At 42.6% G+C, this 26,036-nt stretch overlaps 1 protein-coding gene across 1 annotated transcript in view; it reads right to left on the bottom strand.

Moving 5' to 3' along the window:
• CTDP1 (CTD phosphatase subunit 1) overlaps positions 1-26,036 on the bottom strand; it is a 189,103-nt gene that overhangs the window by 38,605 nt on the left and 124,462 nt on the right. The window contains exon 12 of the mRNA XM_045006141.1: positions 23,790-23,968. Coding sequence (XP_044862076.1) covers positions 23,790-23,968 — 179 coding nt within the window. The remainder of the gene's footprint in view (positions 1-23,789; positions 23,969-26,036) is intronic.

Genomic DNA, 26,036 nt, shown 5'->3' with positions numbered 1-26,036 from the left:
ATGAACTCTATTTAAGAAACCAGCACAAATTCTGATTAATAGTCAAGCTCCACAGCACTGATGTACATTTGGAATAGATTCCTCATGCATCCATTACCACGATATCTAAACATTTCTACAAAGATTAGAAAGAAAAAAGGAAATCGTTTCACGTGTTGTACAGTATTTTCACTCCAAGGCTACCTACTTTATACAAAGCAAAGATACTCACAGAAAATAAGACAAGCGTCACAACTACGTTATCCAAACACAACTGTCCTCTGTCCAATAAGTTAATATAAATGTTCTATGCATTAGAAAAGTTGAAGAGACGATAGATGAGGAAATGTCACATCAGAAATAGACAAAGTAACTTATGATCAATATAAATAGGATGATCGGCAGGAAGTTTCAAATATTATTTGTCCTAATTTTGAAAGGAAACAAGAGGTCTTTAGTATTTCAGAATGATATATAGCAAGGATACAGTGACACTTGGTTTTTTAGTCGCATTTTACAGTGCTAATGTAACATGGAGATACCCTGATCATTGGCATGCGGGTTTGAACCTGGGGCCTTATGGAGCTTAGTGCATGAGCCTTTACTGCATGAGCTAAAACCTCTGGAGCTTAGTGCATGAGCCTTTACTGCATGAGCTAAAACCCATAGGGCACTTAGCTAAGGCTGTAGATCAGAGTCATTAATATCTCTCCCTCTCTCTCTCCCTCTCTCTCGGTGCCACTAGATGGGACAGAACACCACACCCAGGAGGTGTGTGGGCTACAAAGTTCCCCTAGCTGAGGAAGTGCATCCTGAGCTTCAGAGACTTCCCAGTTGAAATCCTGGACGAGCCCCCACTTGTAACACCAACAAACCTGGGGCTTCTGGAGCTTAGTTGAGCCTTTACTGCGTAAGCTAAACACCATATGGCTATTAACTAAGGCTGTAGAGTCAATCAATCATCACATCCAGGAGGTGTGTGGATTATACTAACACAACTGTAAATCCTGATGCATAAACAGGACAAACATTTCAGGATAAACAACTAGCAAGACATCTGTGTTGCAGAACAAATATTTTTGTAGTCTACATTAGAATTTAAAGTGGTATTAGTTAACATGTTAATTAATGCATGTTAAACCATGGCTAATAATTTAATAGTTGAAGTACCAGAACTCTAACATTTAAACTAGATTAAAATGTATTAACCTGGCTATTACTACAAGCACACCAAAATAGGTATAAAATCAAGTCAGATGCATCCAAGCCATGAAAAGCATATACAAAACCACATATTGTATCAAAAGGGTCAAAAAACTGGGAAGGTTAAAAGTTAGCTTACTTAATACTATGCATTTCCTGTTCTGTATGCACTAGTACCCAAGACAGTAAGTCTATATAAACATTCATAGAGAGACCATTTTTGAGAAGAATTCATTTATTTCAAAATACCTATTTTTATCCATTTTTCTTTCTAGCACTTGTTGGCTGAATAGATCTGCGAGGATCTCACAGATGACAAGCTCATGAATACTACTATATTTTGATTTATGGTTGGGCAAATTGTAAGAAGTTCAGTTTGGACAAAATGTTTTAAGACACCTTCTCCGTAAACTCATTAACAGGCCACAGTTATGCAATAACTCTTTCCAACTTCTCGCAACAATGTGCCAGATACCATTTTATAGAGAAGATCATGTCAAACACCAGAAAATCTACTGTAACTGCCTCTGTTGTACCTTTATAGCCAAGAAAACTTAACCATGGCTCCAAATAAAGTCATTAATGAATGCCACTCTGAGCACTAGTCAGAGAGCGCACGAGAAACAGTATAATTATATACGGTATATATTTCTCCATAATTATGCAAAGACACTGAATTAAGAAATTATATTTTAATAAAAATGCTGATTTACTGTATATTACTGCTTTTCAATATACAAAATTCAAGCATTTGTTAGCTTCTCCTGTTACTTGCTATATTTAACCCTCTGGCACCAGTATCCTCAATATTCTGGTTTGCAAACACTGCTGGCAATTAGCGCCAAAGGGTTAATCTGATAGGACTCAAAGGATTTAATAAGAACGGCCGTACTGGGTCAGACCAAAGGTCCATCTAGCCCAGTATCCTGTCTACCGACAGTGGCCAATGCCAGGTGCCCCAGAGGGAGTGAACCTAACAGGTAATGATCAAGTGATCTCTCTCCTGCCATCCATCTCCACCCTCTGACAAACAGAGGCTAGGGACACCATTCCTTACCCCATCCTGGCTAATAGCCATTAATGGACTTAACCTTCATGAATTTATCCAGTTCTTTTAAACGCTGTTATAGTCCTAGCCTTCACAACCTCCTCAGGCAAGGAGTTCCACAAGTTGACTGTGCGCTATGTGAAGAACTTCTTTTTATTTGTTTTTAAACCTGCTGCCTATTAATTTCATTTGGTGACCCCTAGTTCTTGTATTATGGGGTAAGTAAATAACTTTTCTTTATCTACTTTCTTCACATCACTCATGATTTTATATACCTCTATCATATGCCCCCTTAGGGTACGTCCATACTGACGGCCGGGTCGACGGGAGCGCGTTCGACTTCTCGGAGTTCGAACTATCGCGTCTAATCTAGACGCGATAGTTCGAACGCGCTCCCGTCGACTCCGGAACTCCACCACTGTGAACGGCAGTGGCGGAGTCGACGGGGGAGCCGCGGACTTCGATCCCGTGGTGTCTGGACAGGTAAGAAGTTCAAACTAAGGGTGTTCGACTTCAGCTACGCTATTCGCGTAGCTGAAGTCGCGTACCTTAGTTCAACCCCCCACCCTAGTGTAGACCAGGCCTTAGTCTCCTCTTTTCCAAGCTGAAAAGTCCTAGCCTCTTTAATCTCTCCTCACATGGGACCCGTTCCAAACTCCTAATCATTTTAGTTGTCTTCTCCGAATCTTTTCTAGTACCAGTATATCTTTTTTGAGATGAGGAGACCACATCTGTACGCAGTATTCAAGATGTGGGTGTACCATCAATTTATATAAGGGCAATAATACATTATCCTTCTTATTCTCTATCCCCTTTTTTATGATTCCTAACATCCTGTTTGCTTTTTTGACCGCCTCTGCACACTGCATGGACATCTTCAGAGAACTATCCACGATGACTCCAAGATCTTTTTCCTGATTTCTTGTAGCTAAATTCGCCCCCATCATATTTCCCTTTGATCTTACTGACAGTAGAGCATTTTGGAGTAGGAATCCAAAATGTTATCTTCTGTAGGAATAAATGTTTAAGAGACTTCAAAAAGCTTATCAGTGCTGAAAGCCACAGTGTTAATTCTTTTATGTAGGGATTTTGGATAACACAAGAGCTTTTAATTAAAACAGGTTTCTAAATGGTAACTATTTTATTTTTAATGTTAACAATGGACATATTTAAAATTGATAGTTCTCTTAATTAAGGATGAATGGTTAAGTAGATTGTGCTGCACGTACTCAGAGCCCCTCTCCTCTTAAAGCCCTTGCCAAAATCTCTTTCAAACAGAAGTGACACCTAAAATTCTGCAGAATAGCCTGCTCATGTGAAAATAGCAAGATGTGCTGCCAACTGCAACACTTGTCGATAGACGAGGATACTGGATTTCATTCTCAAGTGTGTCATCACTGCCTCTGGAAAAAACTAACTGAAGCTGCAATAATTTTTAAATTGCTGTTGTATTCCACATACAAGGAATCCAGTTTGCTACCAGACTGTTAGAAATGTGAGGCACTCCAGTCATTTTAAAGCACTCTTTTGGGTGCTGCAGTTGTGGATTTCATTTATAACAAGAATATTTTACCCTGCCAAGTTACATCTGTGATACAACAGGAATCCATCTATCCCTTCAAAGTTGGACAATTTATACAGAAATTTGTTATGGTATTTTTAATTCTGGATCTTTCAAAAATATTACTTTTGAATAAAATTATTTAAAATATTACACTTAATTCAGGAGTACTGTGCAATACCCATAAGTCTAAATACAGTAGTTACCATTAACAGTATGGCATTTTCCAACAGCTCTCACTTAGAGTTATCACAGTTTTCTATACTTGGAACAGGAAATAGCTGTGTGAGCAGTTGGCAAACCTATTTAGTGGCATTCACGGCACAACCAAAACCTATACTAGGATATGCAACACTTTTATTCTCTCAAGTTATTGAAAACTTGAATGTATATTTAGAACTATTTAAAAAAAAATATAGTCCAATAATTTTAAGGAAACAGAAGACAGTTACCTTTTCTGTAACTGGTGTTCGAGAGGTGTTGCTCATGTCTATTCCACAATAGGGGTGCATGCTCGCCACATGCACTGGTGTCAGAAGTTTTTCCCCTAGCAGTACCCGTAGGGGAGCACCCCTAGAACCCCTGGAGTGGCGCCTCCATGGCGTGGTATAAGGGGCGCTGCGTGCTCCCCCCTCCCTCAGTTCCTTCTTGCCAGACAACTCTGACAGAGGGGAAGAAGGGCGGGATGTGGAATAGACATGAGCAACACATCTCAAAGAACACCAGTTACGGAAAAGGTAAGTGTCTTTTCTTCAAGTGATTGTTCATGTGTATTCCACAATAGGTGATTCCAAGCTACATCTGTTGGAGGTGGGTAGGAATTCACAAATTCTCAGGACGGAGTACAGCCCTGTCGACCCCGTCTCCCAAACCAGGGAGGACGCCGATCGAATAATGCGAGGTGAAAGTGTGAACTGAAGACCATGTAGCAGCAGTCCTGGATGGGAACATGGGCCAAAAAGGCAGCCAATGAGGCCTGCACCCTAGTCGAGTGTGCCCTCACAATTGACGGCGGGGGGATTCCCGCCAGGTCATAACAGGTACGGATGCATGATGTGATCCAGTTGGAAAGCCACTGAGTGGAAGTTGTCCAACCCTTCATGCATTCGGCTGAAGCGATGAACAGCTGCGAGGACTTTCTGAATGGCTTTGTCCGCTCTAGGTAGAAAGCCAGAGCCCATTGTACATCCAGCATGTGGAGGCGGCGCTCCTCACTGGATGTATTGGGTTTGAGGCAGAGGACCGACAGGAAAATGTCCTGACCCACATGGTAGGCCAAGACCACCTTTGAGAGGAATGAAGGATGTGAACGGAGCTGGACCTTATCCTTATGGACTACCATGTATGGGGGCTTGGAGGTCAGGGCCCTGAGTTCCTAGACCCACAAGCCAACGTGATCGCCACCAGGAAGGCTACTTTCCATGAGAGGTGCGACCAAGAGCACGTAGCTAGCGGCTCAAACAGGGGCCCGTCCGCTGGGCCAGCATCAGGTTCAGGTCCCACCATGGGACCGGGGGCCTGATGTACGGGAAGAGAAGAGATGATCCAATCAGCCAGTCATAGTATGGGAGAATACCATGTGGCCCTGCACCGGCGGGTGGAAGGCCGATATGGCCACCAAGTGCACCCTGAGAGACGAGGGCACCAGGCCCTGGGCTCTAAGGTGAAGGAGGTAATCCAAAATGAGCTGGATCGGGGCAGCCACGGGGGAAATGTCCCGCTTATCAGGAAAGCTGAGACCACTTTGCCAACTAGGCTCGGCGCGTGGAGGGACGCCAGGTTTCCAAGAGGACGCACTGGACCCCTTCCAAGCACGTCTTTTCCTCCCAGCCTAACCACTGAGCAGCCACGCAGTGAGGCGGAGCCCTGCTAGGTTGGGGTGGAGAAGGCGGCCCTGGTCCTGGGAGAGCAGGTCTGGGTGGGATGGCAATGGCCATGGCGGGGCGACCACCAAGCCCGTGAGAGTCCCGTACCAATGCTGCCTGGGACATGCCGGGGAAACCAGTAGGACCCAGGCCCTATCTGTCTTTATCTTTTCCAGGACTTTGCCTATCAGTGAGAACGGGGGAAGGCATAAAGAAACCAGTTCGACCAGGACAGAAGGAACGCATCAGAGATAGTGTCCCATCCCAGCCCCGCCCTGGAGCAGAACCCCTTGCATTTGAACTCCACTGGCACTACTTCCACTGCTCCTAGGCCAAGGAGCTGCCCCCACCAGAGAGCAGGAGCCACAATGCCCTTCTCATGGACACCGCAGACGCCATGGACCGCGTGTTCGTCGCTGCCTGCAGGGTTGCCCTGGCAGCCGCTGTACCCTCCTCCACGAGCGCTTTGAATTCCTTCCTGTCACGCTCCTGGAGGAAGTCCTTGAACCTTGGCAAAGAGCCTCACAGGTTGAACTCATACCAGCCCAGGAGAAGCTGATGGTTCGCCAGCAGTAACTGGAAGCTCGAGGACGAATACATTTTCCTTCCAAATGAGTCCAGCCTCCTTGAATCTTTATGTTTCAGAGTAGGAGCTGGTTGGCCCTGCTGCTCCCTGCAGTTGACCGACTCAACCACCTGGGAGTTAAGGGCAGGGTGGGTGTGTAGGTATTCATGCACCTTGGCAGGCACAAAATACTTGCGTTCCGCTCTCCTAGAGATGGTGGCCAATGAGGCTGGGGTTTGCCTCAGGGCATTTGAAATTTTCGCCACCCCTTTGTGGAAAGGCAAGGCCACCCTGCCCGGTACCGAGGCAGACAGTACGTTAAACAGAGAGTCTGAGGGCTCCTCCACCTACTCTGCTTGGACGCTGAGGCTTGATGCCACCCTTTTTAATAGTTCTTGGTGGGCCTTAGAGTCCGCCTGCGGGACGGAGGGGCTGTAATTGCCTCATCAGGGAAGGGCAAGGAGGCTGGCGCCGTACTTTGCATGCTCGTCGGCGATCGACACCCAGGGCTGCGGTAGCAGTGCCGTGGCAGGGTCCTAGATCGAGATGACGAACGGGAACGGCGTTGACGTTCGTGTCGCGACCAGATACGATAGTCCCTCTAAGACGAGGGCCTTCAGCGTCGTCTGCCTCAGTCCCATCGGTGTTCACTCCTCGAGGTGGAGCAGTGCCTAGAACCTCGATCGGACAGAACCCAGCCAGACAACCTGGTGGGAGTCGATGGTGACCCACGTGGACTATGCATAGAACAGTCGCTGAGCGGCGAACGGCGTTGGGAACGTTCCCTTGACTGAGACCGAGCCAGGGGCAACTGCAGAGATCCCAGTGGCGGCTTGCCTCTGGAGCATGGGGCCAATCCTGGCGGTGCTCCTGGTACCAGCATGGACATGACATCCCGGGCTGCCTGCAGGGCGTGGAGGGCATCCGGACATCCGGGGAAGCCTGCTCCGAATGGGCCAGGCTACTCTGCTCGACTTGAGTTGGAGGCCTGGAGGCTGATGGGGATCGAGGACTGCCCAACACGGGGCTAGTCTCTGCCCCAGATTTACTGTGGTGTCATGGCAGAGAAGGCCTCTTCTTAGCCTTCTTGGTATGCCCCGCGGACAGAGAGCAGTGCCGACTAGTAGATGACGATTGCGGGGGGGGTCACTGCGCACTGACATCGCGAGCCCGGTGCCGACTCTGAGCGGCGTGCTGTAGTTGGGGGTCAACGCCGACTCCATGAGGATAGCCCAGAGCCTAATGTCTCTCTTCTCTTGGTCCGAGGCTTAAACGACTTGCAAATCTTACAGTGATCGCTGAGTTGAGTTTCACCCAAACAGCATAAACAGTCTGCGTGCGGATCACTCACTGGCATTGGGTACCTACAAGTGTTGCATGACTTAAAACCCGGGGCGCAGGGCATGCCTCAGCCTGGGCACTCTAGCTAAATTAAACTAAAACTAATTGAGTACTAACTACAGGTCACATACACTGAACGAACAAGAGTTCTGGGGACAAGCTACAGCAAAGCTGGAGCAGAGCAGTTCCGAAGCATCTTCACTGGCGGCAAGAAGGAACTGAGGGTGGGGGGAGCACGCAGCACCCTTTATACCGCACCATGTAGGCACCACTCCAGAGGTCTCTTGGGGCGCTCCCCTATGGGTACTGCTAAGGGAAAAACTTCCGACACTGGTGCATGTGGCGAACACGCACACCTATTGTGGAATAGACATGAGCGATCACTCGAAGAAGAATGTAATAATTACACACCAACAGAGTCTTGAGTATTAATTCTTGTCCTCTGTGGAAAGACCATGAACTACAGTAACCATGCCTACGGAAAGCATTTTAAATACTTGACTTTTACCAATACAGTACTTAAAATAAAATAAAAAAACACAACAACACTATTGATATCTGTTATAGAGAGTTTATGAGAAGGACACTTACCCTAAAATTACAAGTGATAAAGATAAATGTGTTGTCACATAAATCATAGTGAACATAACTGGAGTAGGTTATGAAATGATTTGGGCGTGATTAGTAATTTGACACAATTAAACAAGAACTCTGATCAAATCTACAAGGGGCTACATTATTTGCTCCACCTCAGTACTAAGGAGTTCCTAGATGTCTGCAGCCAAGCTGATTGCTACAAGGGGAGGATTTCCCCTCAGGACTCTTTAACCTTGTAAGATTAGTATTCTTTGTTTTCCCTGCTAAACCCTGCTATTAATTACCTTCAAAGGCAGGTAGTAACCCTTAGGTAGGGAATACTGGAAAGGCTGCACAAGATGCTGTACTGATTACTTATTTTCTATTCAAATTACAATAAAGGATTCAGTACACAATGCTGAATTATGGACGGCTATGGCAGGACAAACTGATCTCATTGCTGCATCCAGCAAGCACATTGCTCTTGTGTTCTGAAGTTGCTGATACCCTGAACTCTGCAGTTTTGGCCTCTGACACCTTAAATTGTTTGAGTTCTGAGACCTAACCCAGCACAGCATGGTTTGATAAAAAAAGGAAAAGGGGCTTTATATCAGTTATACAATAGATACAGTAATTAAATGGCACTAGAAAACGGGTTTTCTTAAATTTAATTGTTCTGTACCAGAGTAAGCTTGTTTTTCAACTGAACTGAGAAACAGAGGAAGAAGTGCAAAAAAGATGTCTATAAGGCACCTAATTCCCCTATTTTGCACCTTCAATGCTGCCAGTGTAACTCAAAGCAAGCTTTAAGGGTGCAGTATATTACGACCAGTTGTATACAGCCCACAGGGCTGCACTGGCAGCCAAGAATAGTTGAAAGGAGATGTGTTCTGCCAACCTCCACTTCCTCTCCCCACCTATAAACACCCTATATGCTGGAGGCTGTAAAGGAAAGGGAAGCAGAACCAGTACCACCTACGGACCCTACCGTACTGATTGAGCACTCCAATGTTCTACTCACCCAAAACCAAACACCCTTGCCCCGCCCCTTCTCTGAAGCCCTGCCCCTTCTCCGAGGCCCTGCCCATGCTCACTCCATCGCCCCCTCTGTTGCTCACTCTCCCCACCCTCACTCGCTCATTTTCACTGGGCTGGGACAGGGGTTTCGGATGCAGGGGATGCGAGGGGTGTGGCTAGGAGTGCAGACTCTGGGGTGGGGCTGGGGATGAGGGGTTTGGATATAGAAGGGTACTCTGGGCTGGGACTGAGAGGTTCGGGGGGGGGGAAATCAGGGCTGGGGCAGGGGGTTGGGGCATGGAATGAGGGCTCCAGCTGGGGGTGCAGGCTCTGGGGATGAGGGGCTTGGGGTGCAGGAGGGTGCTCCAGGCTGAGATTGAGTGGTTCAGAGAGGGGAGGGGAATCACGGCTGGGGCAGGGGGTTGGGGCACGAGAGGGAGTGCAGGCTCCAGGCGGCACTTACCTCAAGCAGCTCCCAGAAGAAGAGGCATGTCCTCCCCTCCCAGCTCCTGCATGGAGGTGTGGCCAGGTGGCTCTGCGTGTGGCCCACAGGTGCCACCCCTGCAGCTCCGACTGGCCTCGGTTCCTGGCCAACGGAAGCTTCAGAACCAGCACTTGGGGCGGGGGCAGTGTGTGGAGACCCCTGGCTCCCCCTACACATAGGAGCCGGAGGGAGAACATGCTGCTGCTTCTGGGAGCTGAGCAGTGCCATGGCAGGCAGGGAGCCTGCCTTAGCCCCACTGTGCCACCGACCTGACTTTTAATGGCTTGGTCAGCAGTGCTGACTGGAGCCACCAGGGTCCCTTTTCAACAGGGCATTCTGGTCAAAAAGTGGACACCTAGCAACCCTGGACCAGTGGCCAGGTAACACCTTGCTCACAAACCTTTGCACATGAGTGACATAAAGAAACCATAGTGGAGAATGAGGGTCAAAATATGTAGGTCTTGGTTTGTTTTATTATGAAGAATTATATATTTAAGAATACACTAAGGCTATGTCTAAACTGCAGCCAAATATGTGATTAGCAGCTCATGCAGACATACCTGCACTAGCTTAAATCAAGCTGTCTTGCTAAAAAGAGAAGTGAGGACGTTGTGGTGCAGACTTCAGAGCAGGCTGCAGAAGCAAGTACATATCCACGAGGGTTAGCCAGGTTTCAGTAGCCTGTGCTGAAGCCTGCAGTGCCGCATCCTTACTTCGATTTTTGACAAACCAGTTAGATGAAAGCTAACGCAGGTATATCTGCTTGAGCTGTTTATCATACCGCTAGCTGAAGTGCCAACAAACCAAAACCAGTTAATACCAAAAGATCACTGCAAAATAATCACATTAATGATGTGCTTTTGACTTTAAACATGGGGGTACAATATGTATAAAAATATTTTTAAATAATCCATAGTAGAGAATTATAAAGAAAAATTAAAATTTGCAATAAAACAAACTAAATAAATTCTGACTCTATATGGAACTTTTCACATGTACTATTTAAACTGCAAGGTTGATTTATAAGTTACTGATTCATGAACACTAACCTCCAAATTTTTAAAAGCTCCTAAATTATTTAGGTGCTTATGTCCTATTGAAGATCAACAAGACTTAGGAACCTAAGTTACTTAGGTGCTTTTGCAAGTTTTTGCCCTAAATGCTTAATTTTTAGATCAGCACTATCTGAACTAATATTAATCTTTAGCTTATCATTCTCATCTCTTTAGAAAGCTACGCTACAGAATTTTGAAGTCCTATGGATTTCGAGGACATGTGTCTCAATCTGAGAACTGGAGAAGAACTTATGAGGAAAGAAAATCTACTCGTTTGAGTGTTAGAGAAAATTAAAACAAGTTCACAATATTGCTTTCTTTTGACAGCATGTAAAGACGACAGAGGAGCAGGACTAAAATTCCAACCTTCTAAGATGATATGCTGATTCCTTTAAAGTATAGTAGCATTTCAGGTAAAGAAGAGTAGAATGCTGAAGACAGAAGCTGAAAAACAGGTTTATAAAAAAACTTTAGGTTTCTTAAAGGAATCGTAGTCAGAAGCCACGGAGAGAGACTTTCCATCCTCTCCCATGCTACCCCAAAGAAAAGTAGCACACCAAGAAATTGGAAGGCAACTATTTGCTGAGAATCAGTGCAACATCAATTCTGAAACTGCGAGGATGATGCTTGTTCAGCCGTAACTCCTTACTCTTACATCCGCCTTACAAAACTGACATGAAATATTTATCAACTGATGCATCAAATCATTTTTCCATCCTTTACCATGATGAGTGAGGCTGTTGCTTTTTATAAATGCCTTTTCAGAATCCTACTGCTTCTCAAAACAGGAAACAAAATCAGATTCATGTGAATACTATAACCCTGTATTCAACCAAGTCCTTATTAGTATGTTGACTTAGGCCTGGTCTACACTAGGAGTTTGTCGAATTTAGCAGCGTTAATTCGACTTAACAGTGCACCCGTCCACACCAGGAAGCTAATTAGTTCGACCTAGAGGGCTCTTTAGTTCGAATTCTGTACTCCTCCCCAACGAGGGGAGTAGCGCTAAATTCGACATGGCTATGTCGAATTAGGCTATGTGTGGACGGAAATCGACCTTAGTAGCTCCGGGAGCTATCCCACAGTGCACCACTCTGTTGACGCTCTGGACAGCAGTCCGAGCTTGGATGTTCTGACCAGCCACACAGGAAATGCCCAGGGAAAATTTGACACGCTCCGGCGCCTTGTGGATGTTCTGCAGGACCGCAGGCAGGAGGACAGAGCCCCCCTGCACTGTATCTGCAACCGCCCTCCCCCGCCACAAAGTCCCAAACCCCCCTCACCCAAAGTAACAAGAAGGAGGGGCGCCAGGGGCCGTGAAAACTGTCACTGCACCCCTGCAGAGTGCACAAATACAAGAAGGCTCTCATTCCCTAAATGTTAAGAAGTCCTTCCCTTCCTGGCTCACCGAAGCCCCAATCCCAGTTTCATCCCCTAACTGTGTAGTTGATTATTAAAAGTAGTTTGCTGTTAATTACTATTTCCGTCAAGTTTTTCTACAGAAGACTGTCTGTGAAGGGGGGGGGGAGGGGGTTGTTAATTGCATAGGACAGTCACCTTTACCAGGGTACAGACACGGGAGCAGGATCAACAGCAGGTCACACAACAGTGCAGTCAGTAGGCACCCTGGTCGGTCTGGGAGGTGTTTTCCATGTTCTGTGTGGGTGGGGGGTACGTGACTTTGAGGCATGGGAGGGCGGTTACAGAACTTATGCAGCGGTCCTTGTCCCGGACCACAGAGCCACGCAGCAGGGGAATCTGTAACCATCCTCCCCCGCCACAAGGTCACGTAGCCCCCGCACACAGAGTCCCGAAAAGGAGGGATGGCAGGCTCCGTTGAAACAACCAGTCCGGCAGTGCAGACCGCTCTAGGAGCAGGAGCCTGTCATTCCTCGAGTGTAGAAGCGGTGTTAACATCACTGCACACCCTACCCACCACAGTCTGCGTCCCTGTTTCAACCCTTTAACGCGAATTCATTAATAAAGAAAACATTGTTAATTAACAATGTTCCATTAACTTTATTTTTAAACGTGTGTTGGAAGGGGGGGAAACGTGGTGAACGGGGTATGTAACCGCAGAAGAATGTCAACAGTAACTGAAGCAGGGGCAGGTTCAGCTTCTCTGTAAAGAAACTGAACAGTCATAAGTTACCCTGCTCCCTGAGGAACCTAGCTTTCAAAGCCTCCCGGATGCACAGCGCTTCCCGCTGGGCTCTTCTAATTGCACGGCTGTCTGGCTGAGCATAATCAGCAGCCAGGCGATTTGCCTCAACCTCCCATCCCGTCATAAAGGTCTCCCCCTTGCTCTCACAGAGATTGTGGAGCATACTGCAAGCTGCAATAACAATGGGGATATTGGTTTCGCTGAGATCCGAGCGAGTCAGTAAGCTCCTCCATCTCCCCTTGAGACGTCCGAAAGCACGTTGAATGATGACAGTTACCCAAGACCACCCTCGACACATTTTTCCCCCCAGCATGCATTGTGGGGAAATCCCAGAATTCAAATGGGCAGCGGGGACTGCGGGATAGCTTCCCACAGTGCACCGCTTCCAATGTCGACGCTTACCCCGTTAGTGTGGACTCACAAAGTCGAATTAGTGTCCTTAGTGTGGACACACAAATTTGACTTTGTAAGGTCAATTCCACAAATTCGAATTAACTTAAATCGAACTAATCTGGTAGTGTAGACATGCCCTTAGATTCATGCATTATGCTATTCATATGTCATTCAGCTACCTCTATTAGATATCAACCTTTACAGCTGTACATACATAACTTTTGCAAAGATTACACAACTTATCAGAGGCTTAGGACATGACTACACTACAAACCTTGACTGAGCAAGTTATGTCAGCATAAATCTGCCTCAGTGTATTGTTTCTGTGTGCGCATGCATGCTTGGCTACTCGTGATGGTGCTGCACATATTCACCAGGAGTGCTTTTGTTGATGCACAGTGCTACGCAGCATAGGTAGCTACCCCAGTTTGCAACTTGGCACCGTCCGCACACTGTCTTTTGGGAAGTTTTGGCAATGCATGGTGGGGGTAGAAAAAAGTCGCACAGGGGTTACTAGGAGCAAGGGGTCAAGTTCCTAGCATGCAACTTTCTCCATCCCATGACAACATCCATATCCAATAATTTTTGTGCTTTTTATAAAAATCCTATAAACCTGCACAGCCCTCCTTGCTGTCCGCCTTCTCTGACAGAAGCATGAAACCCACGCAGCTTTGCACTACTGCACTGAGCACTGGACTCACAATCATCTGGTATTTGCAGAGCCGCACAAAGAAATGAATGAGCACAGAACATGACTATTTCTTGGAGGACAGATTGCTGTGAGATATAGTGAGAAACCATTAAAGGTTGTGGGTGGCGTTCAAGGAGAAGCTTTAACTGGAGGAGCACTACTTCTGGGCCTGAGAAAAAAAAGCACTCCCTGGTGGGAATCACATTATAAATGCAGGTCTATGATGAACAGTAGCTGCAGAACTTTTGGATGCAAAAGGCCACATTCTTGGATCTGCGTGCCTAGCTCACCTCAGCCCTTCAGTGCAGGGACACCAGAATGAGTGTGGCACTGACAGTGCAGAAGTGAATGGCAATCACCCCTGCTTGACTGCTGGCTCTGCCTGGACTGTGATGGAGTCTCAAACAGGTCTTGGCTTCCAGAGTAAATGGGCCTCCCAGTTCCATGTCCCCCTCCTCCTCCTCGCTGTTCACGGCAGTGGCCTGTGTCTCAGGCTCCTCAGAGGTATTCATGGTGGCCTCTGAGGTGGTGGTGGTCTCTGCCAAGTATAGCATGCAGCATTTTGTAAAAGCAGCATGTCTGTGGCTTGGCACCAATTAACTGCTGGCCTCCATGGCCCTTTGGTATGCCTGCTACAGGTCCTTTGCTGTTGTACCCCTTTCTCCTGCATCCCCTGTGCAATCTGCTCATAGATGTCCATGTTTCTATGGCTGGTCCATAGCTGTGCATGCCCAGCCTCCTCTTCCCACAGGCTCAGGAGATCCAACGTCTCCTGTCTACTCCAGGCTGGAGCTTGTCAGGTGCATTTAGCTGGCATGGTCGGCTGGGCAGTTGCACACAAGGAAGAACTGCCAGGTGGGCTCACCAAGCTGGGCAATCAGGAAAAGCCATATAAAAAATTCACAGGGTTTTAAAGGGGAGCATGGGAGACTTCTGTTCTCCACAACACGGGCAGTGGAGTTCACAATTGTGATCTGAGTGGTCAGTGTTGGGCGTTTTGGGACAGCTTCTGGAGGACTGTTTGGTCAACATAGGTAACACACTCCTATTATGTCAACCTCAGTACACTGAGCTCAGTGCTATTCAGGGAGTTGGTATTACTGCGCTGCCATAATGGGTGCTTACATCAGTGGGAGACAAATTTAAGTGTAGACACAAGCACAGTGAAGTCGACGCAAGGTGGCTTACATCAACCTAATTTTGTAGTGTAGACTCATTACTCATACAATAAGTTTAACTACAAATTCAGTCTGAAATTAAGCTTTTTTTTTTTTTTAAATAAAGGGAATTTTGAAAAATATTCAGAATGAATTTAAAAGCTTACTGTAGGAAACCTTCACATATTTGCAGAAGAATGTCAGCAATTTCTGAGATTTTAAACACTTTCCTCCTATAGTCCCTCATTCTCTTCCCGATAGAACCAAAACATTCTAGTCTTCACTCCACCAATCACCTAGAGATAACAGTATTTTTAATTAAACCCATATTTCTCATATTCTCAACTTCCTCCTTAAGTTACAGGAAACAAAGAATAGGGGCTTGAGTGACAAATCTCCTTTGGAGAGTAAGAAAATTTGAGAATGTTTTGAATACTTAGAATTTTACAGAACTCTCTTAGCTAAGAAATTTAAACCTCTATTGTTTTAGTTTAAGTAGGGTGAAAGCTTTATTGTATGCAGAATTTCTGAAAAGCATTAAATGTTTTATCACTTGGTAGTGCAGCAGCTTATTAGGTATAGAACTGAAATCTTTGGAGAAAAAATATCTTCCAGTAACTCCAACTCAAGAGTGTGGAAAGCGTTTCTAAAGTTTTAGCTTTACATTTAAAGTTTTATAGATTTATCATGTATAGAGAAGATTAAATATACATACTTTTATACCTTACAGTTTATGCATTTGCTCCTAAATCAAAGATGGATATAAAAACAAGGAATGCTTTCTTTCTCTAACAAAATATAGTTAAAGATGCCCAGAGAGAGTATTTCATAGTTGCTCTCCAGCCTTGATTTAGGGAGAAATGATTTTTAAGACATTGTAAAAGAAAATCTGCTTTTCCCAGCTTTTCTTGTATAAAGGAAATTCTAATTTCTGCACAGGAAAGTGCCTTGGTACTGGATTGGATTTTGCTGCTAGCAGTGCTGATGTCAGGTGTCGAAGTCTACAATGGAAATGTAGAACATCCGCTTCCTGAGATGGAAACAACCACAGAGGATTTACCACATATAGCTTTAAAGACTTCTTCTTTTACTTGTTAAGTGAAATATAATTCTAATCAGTAGCCATCTATCAGGGTGGTGGATTATATGTTGCAGCAGGAGAACTCCTCCCATCAGCATAGGTAGGGTCTTCATTGAAGCCAAGCAGCTGCACTGCTATAGCAGTTTGTGTCTAGACAAACCCTTACATGCTTTGATCAGCAGTAAAATAGTTAATGGAGACAAGGCACTGTAATATTTTCTTTGATATAGCTAACTGAAGAAAACCCCTGGTGCAGGGTGCGGCGTTTACTTCAACTAGTTACCTGTGGACAATGCTACTTGTGCGTTGTCTCCACTAGAATTTTACACTGAGATAGCTATCATCAGATGTGACAGAATTCGATATTAATTATTTTTATAATTTAATTTCAATGTTTATTTTTAAGCATGCTCTATCAATTTACATTTTCACAGTTGTGCAAAATTAGGGATTTTATTTTGTTCAATTTTTATTCATGTAAATTTTCATGATTGTGGGAAATTAAGGAGGGGGTTAGATAATTATTTAATGACACTAGATGTTGAGATTCAATAAGTTAAAGCTTTATAACTGTTATAACCATTAACACACCAATTGTCAACATCACATATCATATGCAAAGTAAATACCCTTAACTCAAACTCTAGGTTCTCAACCAGCATTTTTCTTACTTTGCCAAGCTGTACATTTCAATTATTGATGGAAATTATCTCTTGTCAATGTGTGTGCACGCATGTGTGTGTGTGTGGGGGGGTTTACCAACATTTACTGATAAAAATGTAATCCTTCCAAGCCTAGATATCTTGATGTAAAAAAAACACACCTTTCACCTTTTATCTTTCTTTGCAGTAAAGACAAAGTCTTATTCTTCTATTTGCTGTAATTGAGTCTAGACCACATTTTGGAAGAACCACTTTCCTTTTCTGTTTCAAAAACTCCTCCAATTTCCACATAAAACAGTTAATGAATAGAAAACTAAGAAGTCCAGACCACATAGTTCAATTACAGAATGGTCCAAAACAAAAACAAAATTGAACAAAAAATGCTAGTGTTAGACTCCAAATTAGGGCAGGATTCACTGAAACAGAAAAAACAGAAGAATGACTTATAGTCACTAAATATTAGCAGCAATTTTGATACTTTCAAAATCTACTGATGTGTAACACAACCTCAATTCAATAAATGTTTTGTCCTTGCCAGGGATCCCACAGCATACAAATTTAAAATGTGCACAGGGTATGATATCTGTAAAATAAAAATATACTGCTGTTGCCACCCCCTCACTTGTTACTGCAGACAAGTGTGTTACAGAAATTGCTTGCACTTGAAAAAGAAAGCAAAATATTATTATTTACTTAAGATGTAAATGAGGCTCGTATATTTAGATATTTCTTGTTGATACAAGGATATACTATGCAACTGGAGCTGACTAGTCACCCGCTTCTCCTACAGAAGAAAATGCTCATGATTAAATGTATGAGTCTCTTTAAAAGCTTTTTCATACTAGATGACATTAATCATTACCTACACTTACTGAAACCGCTGTTGGATTTCGATAATTTATAACTACTTATTCAAGAATTATGGCAACAAACTTAATGCATGGCATGTTTTTATTACATTAACAAGTACACTTTCGTTATCTCTCAGTTAGTAGAAACAGTTACTGGACACATCTGGGGCACAATGCAGCTTCCACCAAAGTAAATCACAAAACTCCCATCTACTTAAAAGAGGTGCTTGATTAGATCTGTCTCCAACTTCTCTTTTAAAAATTAGAAAGAAGAATGCAAGCTACAGAGTGCAACAAACATTTATGTACAAAATTCAGTTCAGTTTAGATTGTCTAGCTTTTTAAGGATGATACACATATGCTGTTTCAACTTATTTTTAATTTCTCATGTAAGTCATAACATCATATCATGGAACAAATGCAAAACGGTATTATCATGAACAAGTCTTTTCAATGATTGATTTATATTTTATCTTTTATATAGCATGGAATATAGTCACGTTTCAGCGTATGCAAGCAGGTGATTGTACTTCCAAGTATTAAAAAGCTGGGAGAAAAAGGCCTGCATTTTATCAAGTTGCAGAAGGAGCTATGATTTTTAAAGGATTCTGTAGAATGTAGCACTGGCTGCACCAACGTACTATCAGCAAGCCATAATAGAACAGAATGTGAAAAAGGTGCTCCTTTTCTATTCTGAAAAGTGACAGTCATTACCGTTTCTGAAAGCCATTATTTTTCTCAGAGGTGTGCCACCACTTATTAGAATTTTAGAAATGGTTCTAGGGTAGCTACCAGAGGATGTCCTGAATTTTTCAATTAATGTTCGTATTTCAGCACAATATAATAAACCAAACAATTTTATGTTTAAAAGCAAACATTTAAAGAGGTGTATATGTCACTGTTCTTTATAACTATTAGATTCTTTAGCTAGAAAAAACAATATCCAGTCTGACAACTCAGGTCAACATTTCACCATGGCATTCTACAGATTTCAACACTCGAAGCATCGAACTGTTACACAAGAGTGCATGCTTTGTAATGCACATTAACTATTATGTTGGGTCATAGTGCCAGTAACTGAAGCATTGTTATCTGTTGTAAGTATACCATGTGCTATTTCTCCATATATTCTTGGAAAGTATGTACAGTTTTTTATTTTATGTGCATTATACTTTAGACCATAACGATGGTACAGCTACTAATGCTACAGTTTGTGTGTGCCCCAAATACTACACACGCCCATGTGCAATACTGCAATTTCAGCACCCATGGTATCATGATACAATATAAGTTAGTTTTGGTCTGAAGTTCAGTGACAATCTCTCCCCTAAGGCGGACTGATGTTCATTTTTAAGCTAACATCTCTAAAACTTATCTTTCAGGTTTTTATGGTCAACGTGTGTTCCAGAGCTCTATAATATTTTGTGACCATTCTCATTTTAAAGCACTGCGACCTGCAGAGACTACAGGTCCCAGTATGCAATAATACTCCATAAGTAACCAGAACTGCAGATTCCACAGACTCCTTCCACATTAAAGATGAGGGCAATACTAATCAGCTCCACAATACTTAATATAAATATAATCTTCAGGTATCTGGCAAGTTGCTGATGTAGCCCACAGATGAATGAACTTGGAGAACAAGTTATAGACATTTACTACATTACCTGCTTGCTGGAAAAAAAAAAAATCAATGCACTGGTTTATATCCATTAGGAAATTTCTATTTGGTCCTGTCAAACAATTACAGCTATAAATTACTGAAATAATATTTTGACATTAAATCAGTTATTTATGCCATAAAGTAATTTAAACTTCAACCAAATTGCTATAGATAATGCAGATATCTGCATTAAGCAGTCATTTTACTGTTTTTATCTGTAACAGGAAATTATGACAGCTGATTTACTCAAAAATATTTACAGTGGAACACAACAATATCTATTTTATTATCATAATTGATAAAAACTAATATATTCAGGAAGTTATATCTATGTTTTCCAATTTTAATTAAAAACAAAATTGCTAGTTCTAGTCCCAGGCTGAGTCATTCTTGCTAATTGGAAAAATTTTATACATGATCTTGAATTTTGTTAATTAGTGGTACTAAGTTTGTCTATGCCATAATCTATCTTTGTGGGACTTGCATGTGTTGGGGAAGTGCTTCAGTGATCAGTGGTAAAGCCCTCCCTCTACTGTTGCAATTGGTCTGCAGTAACTAAGACACTTAACTACTATCTTCACCTATAATAAAGATTTACAGATGGAAGTCTATCAAATTAAATGTCCTCTCCAAGAACACCTGGACTAGTAAAAATTAGTTCAGCAACAGAATCAGTGCATCATGATATGTTTTCCAGCAGCCTATTTATTAGCCTTTGACCATGAATGTTTCACAATGTTTGGGTTAGCCATTTTCTCTTGTGGGGAGAGAAGTTACTTCACAGCCCTTACAAAAACGTTCAGACAACCCTACATCTATTCTAGTTTCTAGGTCATATCTGCTTCTGCAGTGAAGGGAGAACCTAAGCAATAAAAACAATAGTGGTCAGGTTTATCTATAATCCTTTACTGCAGAAAATCCAAGCCAATTACAGATTTACTTGTTCACCTCTTTATGCAAGAAACACAAAGAATCACTTAAAACAACTCCATTTCTCTACAACTCTGGTTATTTTACTACTCTTTTTCAGAACCTGTGATCTCTGGTGAAACACTGAATATTGTTAGGACAAATTAATGAAACATGCCATTTAATTTTTCAAGTGACTCAAGGTGGGATTTTCAAAAATGCTCAGCACTGACCTAACTCTCTGCTCCCATTAAAGTCAAAGTGGAGTTTTAACATAGACTTTGATGAGAACACAGCCTATGAGGAGCACTTTTGAAAATCCTATCCTTAATTGTCAAAGTACAGTGACTAATTTTAACTGTTTCAGATAGGGCTGTAAACATTGTTTTAAAAGTTAACCGGTTAAATGATTAAAATTATATCGTTTAACAGAGGTCACACTCGCTGGTCTGCCACGGCCCGGCCTCAGGGCTGCTCTGGCCGACCCGGCGCGGCCAGGGCTGCTGTGGCTGGTGTGCAGGGGGTTAACGGTTAAGGTCGGTTAATGGTGAGCCTAATACCGGTTAACCTTTTACATCCCTAGTTTTAGACCCATTTTGCCTAACACTATTTTCCTTTTCCCAGCTGTAATGCTGAGCCAGCACAGGTTAAACAATTAGCAAGCTGTGAGACCTGGAAGCAACCCTTAAGGATGTATCAAAAGGGTATTACCATGGTAAACAGGCCCATTCCTTCTAGACAGTTATCAAAGCCATGTTAAGTAGATTAGAATCTTTAACATGTCTGCCTGTATTGTTAGAGAATCAAAGGGTGGATGCCAAGTGTATTTGTGTTTACCTATATCATGTTAGAAGTAGCTTGTAGATGCTAATTCCATTTCATGTCTTAATGGAATTATATTATGCATGCAGATGGTTCAGTTAACTTTAAGATCAAAGATGTAAGATACTGTAGGAACTAATAATATTATTTACATTGTCTTCAGCTTATCTGTGCTATAATGAAATACCTTGATAGTTTGAATGGCTAATTGCTTATATGAATAAATGCAGCTAGTTACCTGTGTATGCATAGAAAATAGAAGATTAACTTCAAAGCAACAATATACACTACCTATTCTTCATCTGAGGAAGGGCTGGTCTGCTGTCAAGAGAATTATCAGCTTGCTAGAAGACTATAATGAAGCAGCCCTAGGGCTGATCCTTTTTATCTCAGGTCTTCATAAACTTTGAGAGGGAAGGTCTAAGCCACAAGACTGAGCTCTCCAGGTTTACTCTGAATTTACCCTGGAATTCTCATGGAACAATTTGAACAAACTCTACACCTAGACTGCTATTGGACTATAACCTTTTACAATGATTCTAGAAAGACTTTTACAAATCAGCAGCCTCACCAACTCAGCTATGAGACTGACCTAAGGCCTTTACACAGATCTATATGTATCTTATCTTTTTAACTACAGCAACTCTCTTCTTTTTTTTTATTATTATTAAAACCTTTAGTTTTAGTTACTAAAGGATTGGTATCAGTGTCATTATTGGGTACGATCTGAGATTCATATTGACCTGAAGATCAGTGTCTGGTCCTTTGGGACTGGTGGATGTAACATATGGTGAATCTGGTTTTCAGTAACTACTCACCATATTAGACTTGGCTACCTAGGTGGGATCAAGGACTGGGATGCTTAAAAGGGACTGTATTTTTGCTTCTTGGTAACCAGTGTGGTATTACAGAAGCTGTTTTGTTACTGGCTTGGTGAATCTAATTACAGAATAAACCACCAATTTTAGGGATTGTCTGCCCTATTCCTTGCAGTTTGTTCAAGTAAGCATTTTCAGTGTAGCCCTTCCAGGTACCCGGTCACACCAACTTACTTGATGAATTTAAGTGATCATATATACAAGATTAAGTGCAAGAACCTAAGAACCAGGATAGCAAATTCTATATAGGTTTTCTATATAGCTCCTCAACAGTGACTAACCCACAGCAACCTGGCTGTCCCAGCTGTGGCCCTCCTCATAAGCATCAATCATGTCATACCATATGGTGGTTTCCTGATATACGCACTTGTGCCACTAAAATACCAGTGAATTCACTTATGCCTAATTCACATACAACTGTAGGACACAATGTACAGAAGCCCACAGCTACCATTTAACCCCCAGACTGAGATGCTTCAGTCAATTACAGTAAACTCACTCTGCAAAGAAAGATTTCTCTGAGTTATGATAAAAAAAATTTAACAGGTGATTTAGACAATCAAAAGTTGATGGCTTTAAAATTTACATTTCTCTTCCATTATAGAGAAATGTATTTGCCTCTAATAAGACAGCTGCAGATTTAAGTTATTGAGCTGGGATTTAAGAAATCTAAGTTCTTATAAATGTAATCATCAAAAAGCCCCAAAGGAAAGCAGAGGGAAGGCAGAATGAGCATCCTTACATCACATTTGATTCTTTACCAATTGGTGGTAGATGGATACTGAACCTACCAGTTGGAATTTTAAGACAATAAAGGGTCTCATCTTGAAGGTAATACTTTATTTGTTTCTATATAGCTGCAGACTTGGAAAAATTAAGTTTGAGTGGGCTTTAAATGTAGGGCTATTCAACCTTGTTAGCATTCCTTTATTGTGTTTATGATTTAATGCTAACTCTGGTTTTAACATAAAATTGGTTGATAGTTATACTTTCGGTGTTCCCTCTAATTTTTTCCATTCATGTGTGGAATGAATTTTGTTATGTGCACCATCTCGTGGTAATGTGCGGATGTACACCACCAGTAGAAATAAAAAACCTAGATATGCTATATATATATTTTTAAAAAGTTACCATAGGGATAATTAACTCCAGCCAGGACAGGTTAGGCATTTTAGAACTCATGACTCAAAAAATTAAATTTAAGTGCAAGAGAGAAATAAAAATTATGAAACGAACAGACCAGTCAAAAAACTAAAATAACACACTTTGAAAGTAGTATCAAGAAGTAACAACAACAACACCACAAGTATGTATTGAGAGGTGACAGAGAGAGAGACACACACAGACAGACAGACATGCTTGCCCCTTTAAAGTACACTGCCCTTTTAAGTAGATAAGCTCGTTCAGACAGCAGCAGCTGCCAGCAAGCTCCCTCCGTCCTGAGCCCTGTGGTGGAGATGGGGTACAGAGGCAGGGGGATGGGGACACCCTGACATCAGCATCACCTCCCCCCCTCTGCACAGCAAGCAGGAGGCTCCTGGGAGCAGCTCCAAGGCAGAGGGCAGGAGCATCATGGCAGTGACGGGAGGGACACCTGAAGTGCACAGCACTTGATAGCCTGCTGGGCAGCCGCCCAGCTTAGAGGGAACTTCGGTCACAATGGCTGGGGAGGAACTTGTGTTTATTTCTTATGAAGATTTTCTGTAGACGACTCCAACTCTTTGTTTTTAGAAGACTATATAAAGCATAAGTGAATCCCATTTTAAATATCATTTTGTTGAATTTCTGATATAAAAACCATTCTTATATTTGAAGAACTCATACCTGGGTACACTGCCTGTTAAGCTCCTTTCACTTGATGAGGATGATGATGATCCAGGCCTCTCTTCTATTTTCATTCCTAGCGATTCTGTTGCACTACTCTGTGGTTTCTCTCCCTCCTCTTCTGTCTTCTTTTTCTCACTGTCACTATCATCACTGCCTTCTCCTAAGATGTCATCAACCTGCCAATTGGTCAAGAGTCAGTATGTGCTCTACTGAGTTATTAATTATATCACTCTCTCACACAGTTACTAGACTTGTAACTTGTAATTATCCATTTTAAAATGTCTTATAAACAGCTTTCTTGCTCTTTTTGCTTAAAAAATATGAAGTTCAGTGTCTTTAAAGGTTTCCACAATATTGACAACATTTTTATGCAGATTAAACTAAGTTTATATTCACACAAGTATGATACATTCTAAGCTACAGTAACCACCACCACCAATACAATTCCATTTTAAATGACTTTTAAAATAATGTATAGGAATACTATAGAAACAGCCATGAAGCCATGTTATTGCTAAGGGCAAACTCTTTAGAAATTAAAGGGACAAACTTTGCACCACCACAGCAATGTACAGCTGGTCATTTGTTCAAAAACATATATTTAAATATGTCTTCAGTTAATAAGAATTTATATTTTTTTCAGGCACTCCTATTTAAAAACCTAATTTTAGCAAAAGGTTTTTTTCCCCAAATGATACTGTATGACAGGAACTGAAGATACAGAAGACACTGTTATAATCAATCAGATTCTGACTACTTGCTTGCCATTTAAGAAGGCAAGTCTATCAAAACATTTATACATTTAATTAAATAGTAGTTTGTCTTTTGCTTCTAAGAAGTTAGCATGGATTTTATGCTAGTCTAAAATACCCTTATTCATTCTAGGTTTGCAGCTGCAGAAATAAACATTAAAACAAAACAAACCATGTGCTGTGTTGAATGCCGCAAGAGGTTCCATACTTTTAAAATAAGCATTTGAACTACAGGTGGAGAAGGAGTAAGAAGGTGTAGGTGGTGTTGCCACACACTAACTTCTCAATGCGAATGGTAGTGGGCAATGAGAAGGGAAGCAGGACTGTTGGGTTCTTTGGGACAAGTGACTGCAACTCTACTGAACCTTAAATTTTCTTCAAAAAGCAACATGTCCTGGCAGCAGTGAAAAAGGAGGTGGGTTAAGACCCAGATCCCCCAGCCTATCAGTGGCCTAACCGTTTTCAATGCTCAAATCCATAGCATGCTAGTATTTTTAGGCCTACCAGGATCATCTTATTCCCATGACTGACCTAGGGTGACCAGATGTCCCGATTTTATAGGGACAGTCCCGATTATGGGGTCTTTTTCTTATATAGGCTCCTATTACCCCCCACCCCCATCCTGATTTTTCACACTTGCTGTCTGGTCACCCTAGACTGACCCAGGCCACAACCTGCTGCAGCGCTACTGTATGAGGCAAATGCCAGGCCTCAAAGAAATGCCTGGATCTTTCTAATCCCCCTTCTCTGGTTAAGACAGGGTGATGCCAAATTCAAAGGAAAAGGGGAATACCCTACCTCCTGTGGGGTTAGGATAACCAACATCCCTGTAATGTTTTGGTGACCAGCAAGAGGTCTCACTGCCTCCCTATAACCACAGATGCCTTTCACACTCTCCTGCTGTGTCTCTCAACATAAACACCAACAGACAAGCATGTGGTTCCTTGAGTGTCTCTGTGCTATGCAGCCCTGGTTCAGCGGTCTGACCCCAGAAGCCTGTCTGCAACACCTCAGGCCCAGCCTTATCTCCACCAGCAAGTTACTACTTGCAAGGTGACCCCAACACAGCCCCAATCTCAAATTTCCCCAAAAATGTCTGCCCTGAAGTGTCCCACTCCCTCCTGGAACACTCAGGGAAGTAAAGTGGTTCATTGGTGTTTAAAGAGAGCAAAGCACAGCTTATTACTTTAACGAGAGTTAATCACTTAAATTCAAAACACAGCAGTGGGTTGGTTTAGATTAAAAGTAAAACAAGTTTATTAACAGAAGAGCAAGGATTATGTGATACCAAGTAAAAGAAATAAAGGTAGAGACAGTTATAAGCAAATAAAAGTGAAAAAACCATCTAAAAGCCTGAAACTTAATCTAGCAAAATGCAGTCTTTGTTCAAGATGGTGTCTCTCACCCTCGTCTGACCAGGACCCATCACAGAAATCAAATTGCTTGGTTTCTTTGTCTCCTGAAGGTGAAGGATAACTTAGGGGGTGGTTTC

The sequence above is a fragment of the Mauremys mutica genome, chromosome 2, assembly GCF_020497125.1.
Source record: "Mauremys mutica isolate MM-2020 ecotype Southern chromosome 2, ASM2049712v1, whole genome shotgun sequence".
Lineage (NCBI taxonomy): Eukaryota > Metazoa > Chordata > Testudines > Geoemydidae > Mauremys > Mauremys mutica.
Note: the sequence above shows the minus strand (reverse complement) of the source record. Positions and strands in the feature narration are given on the sequence as shown.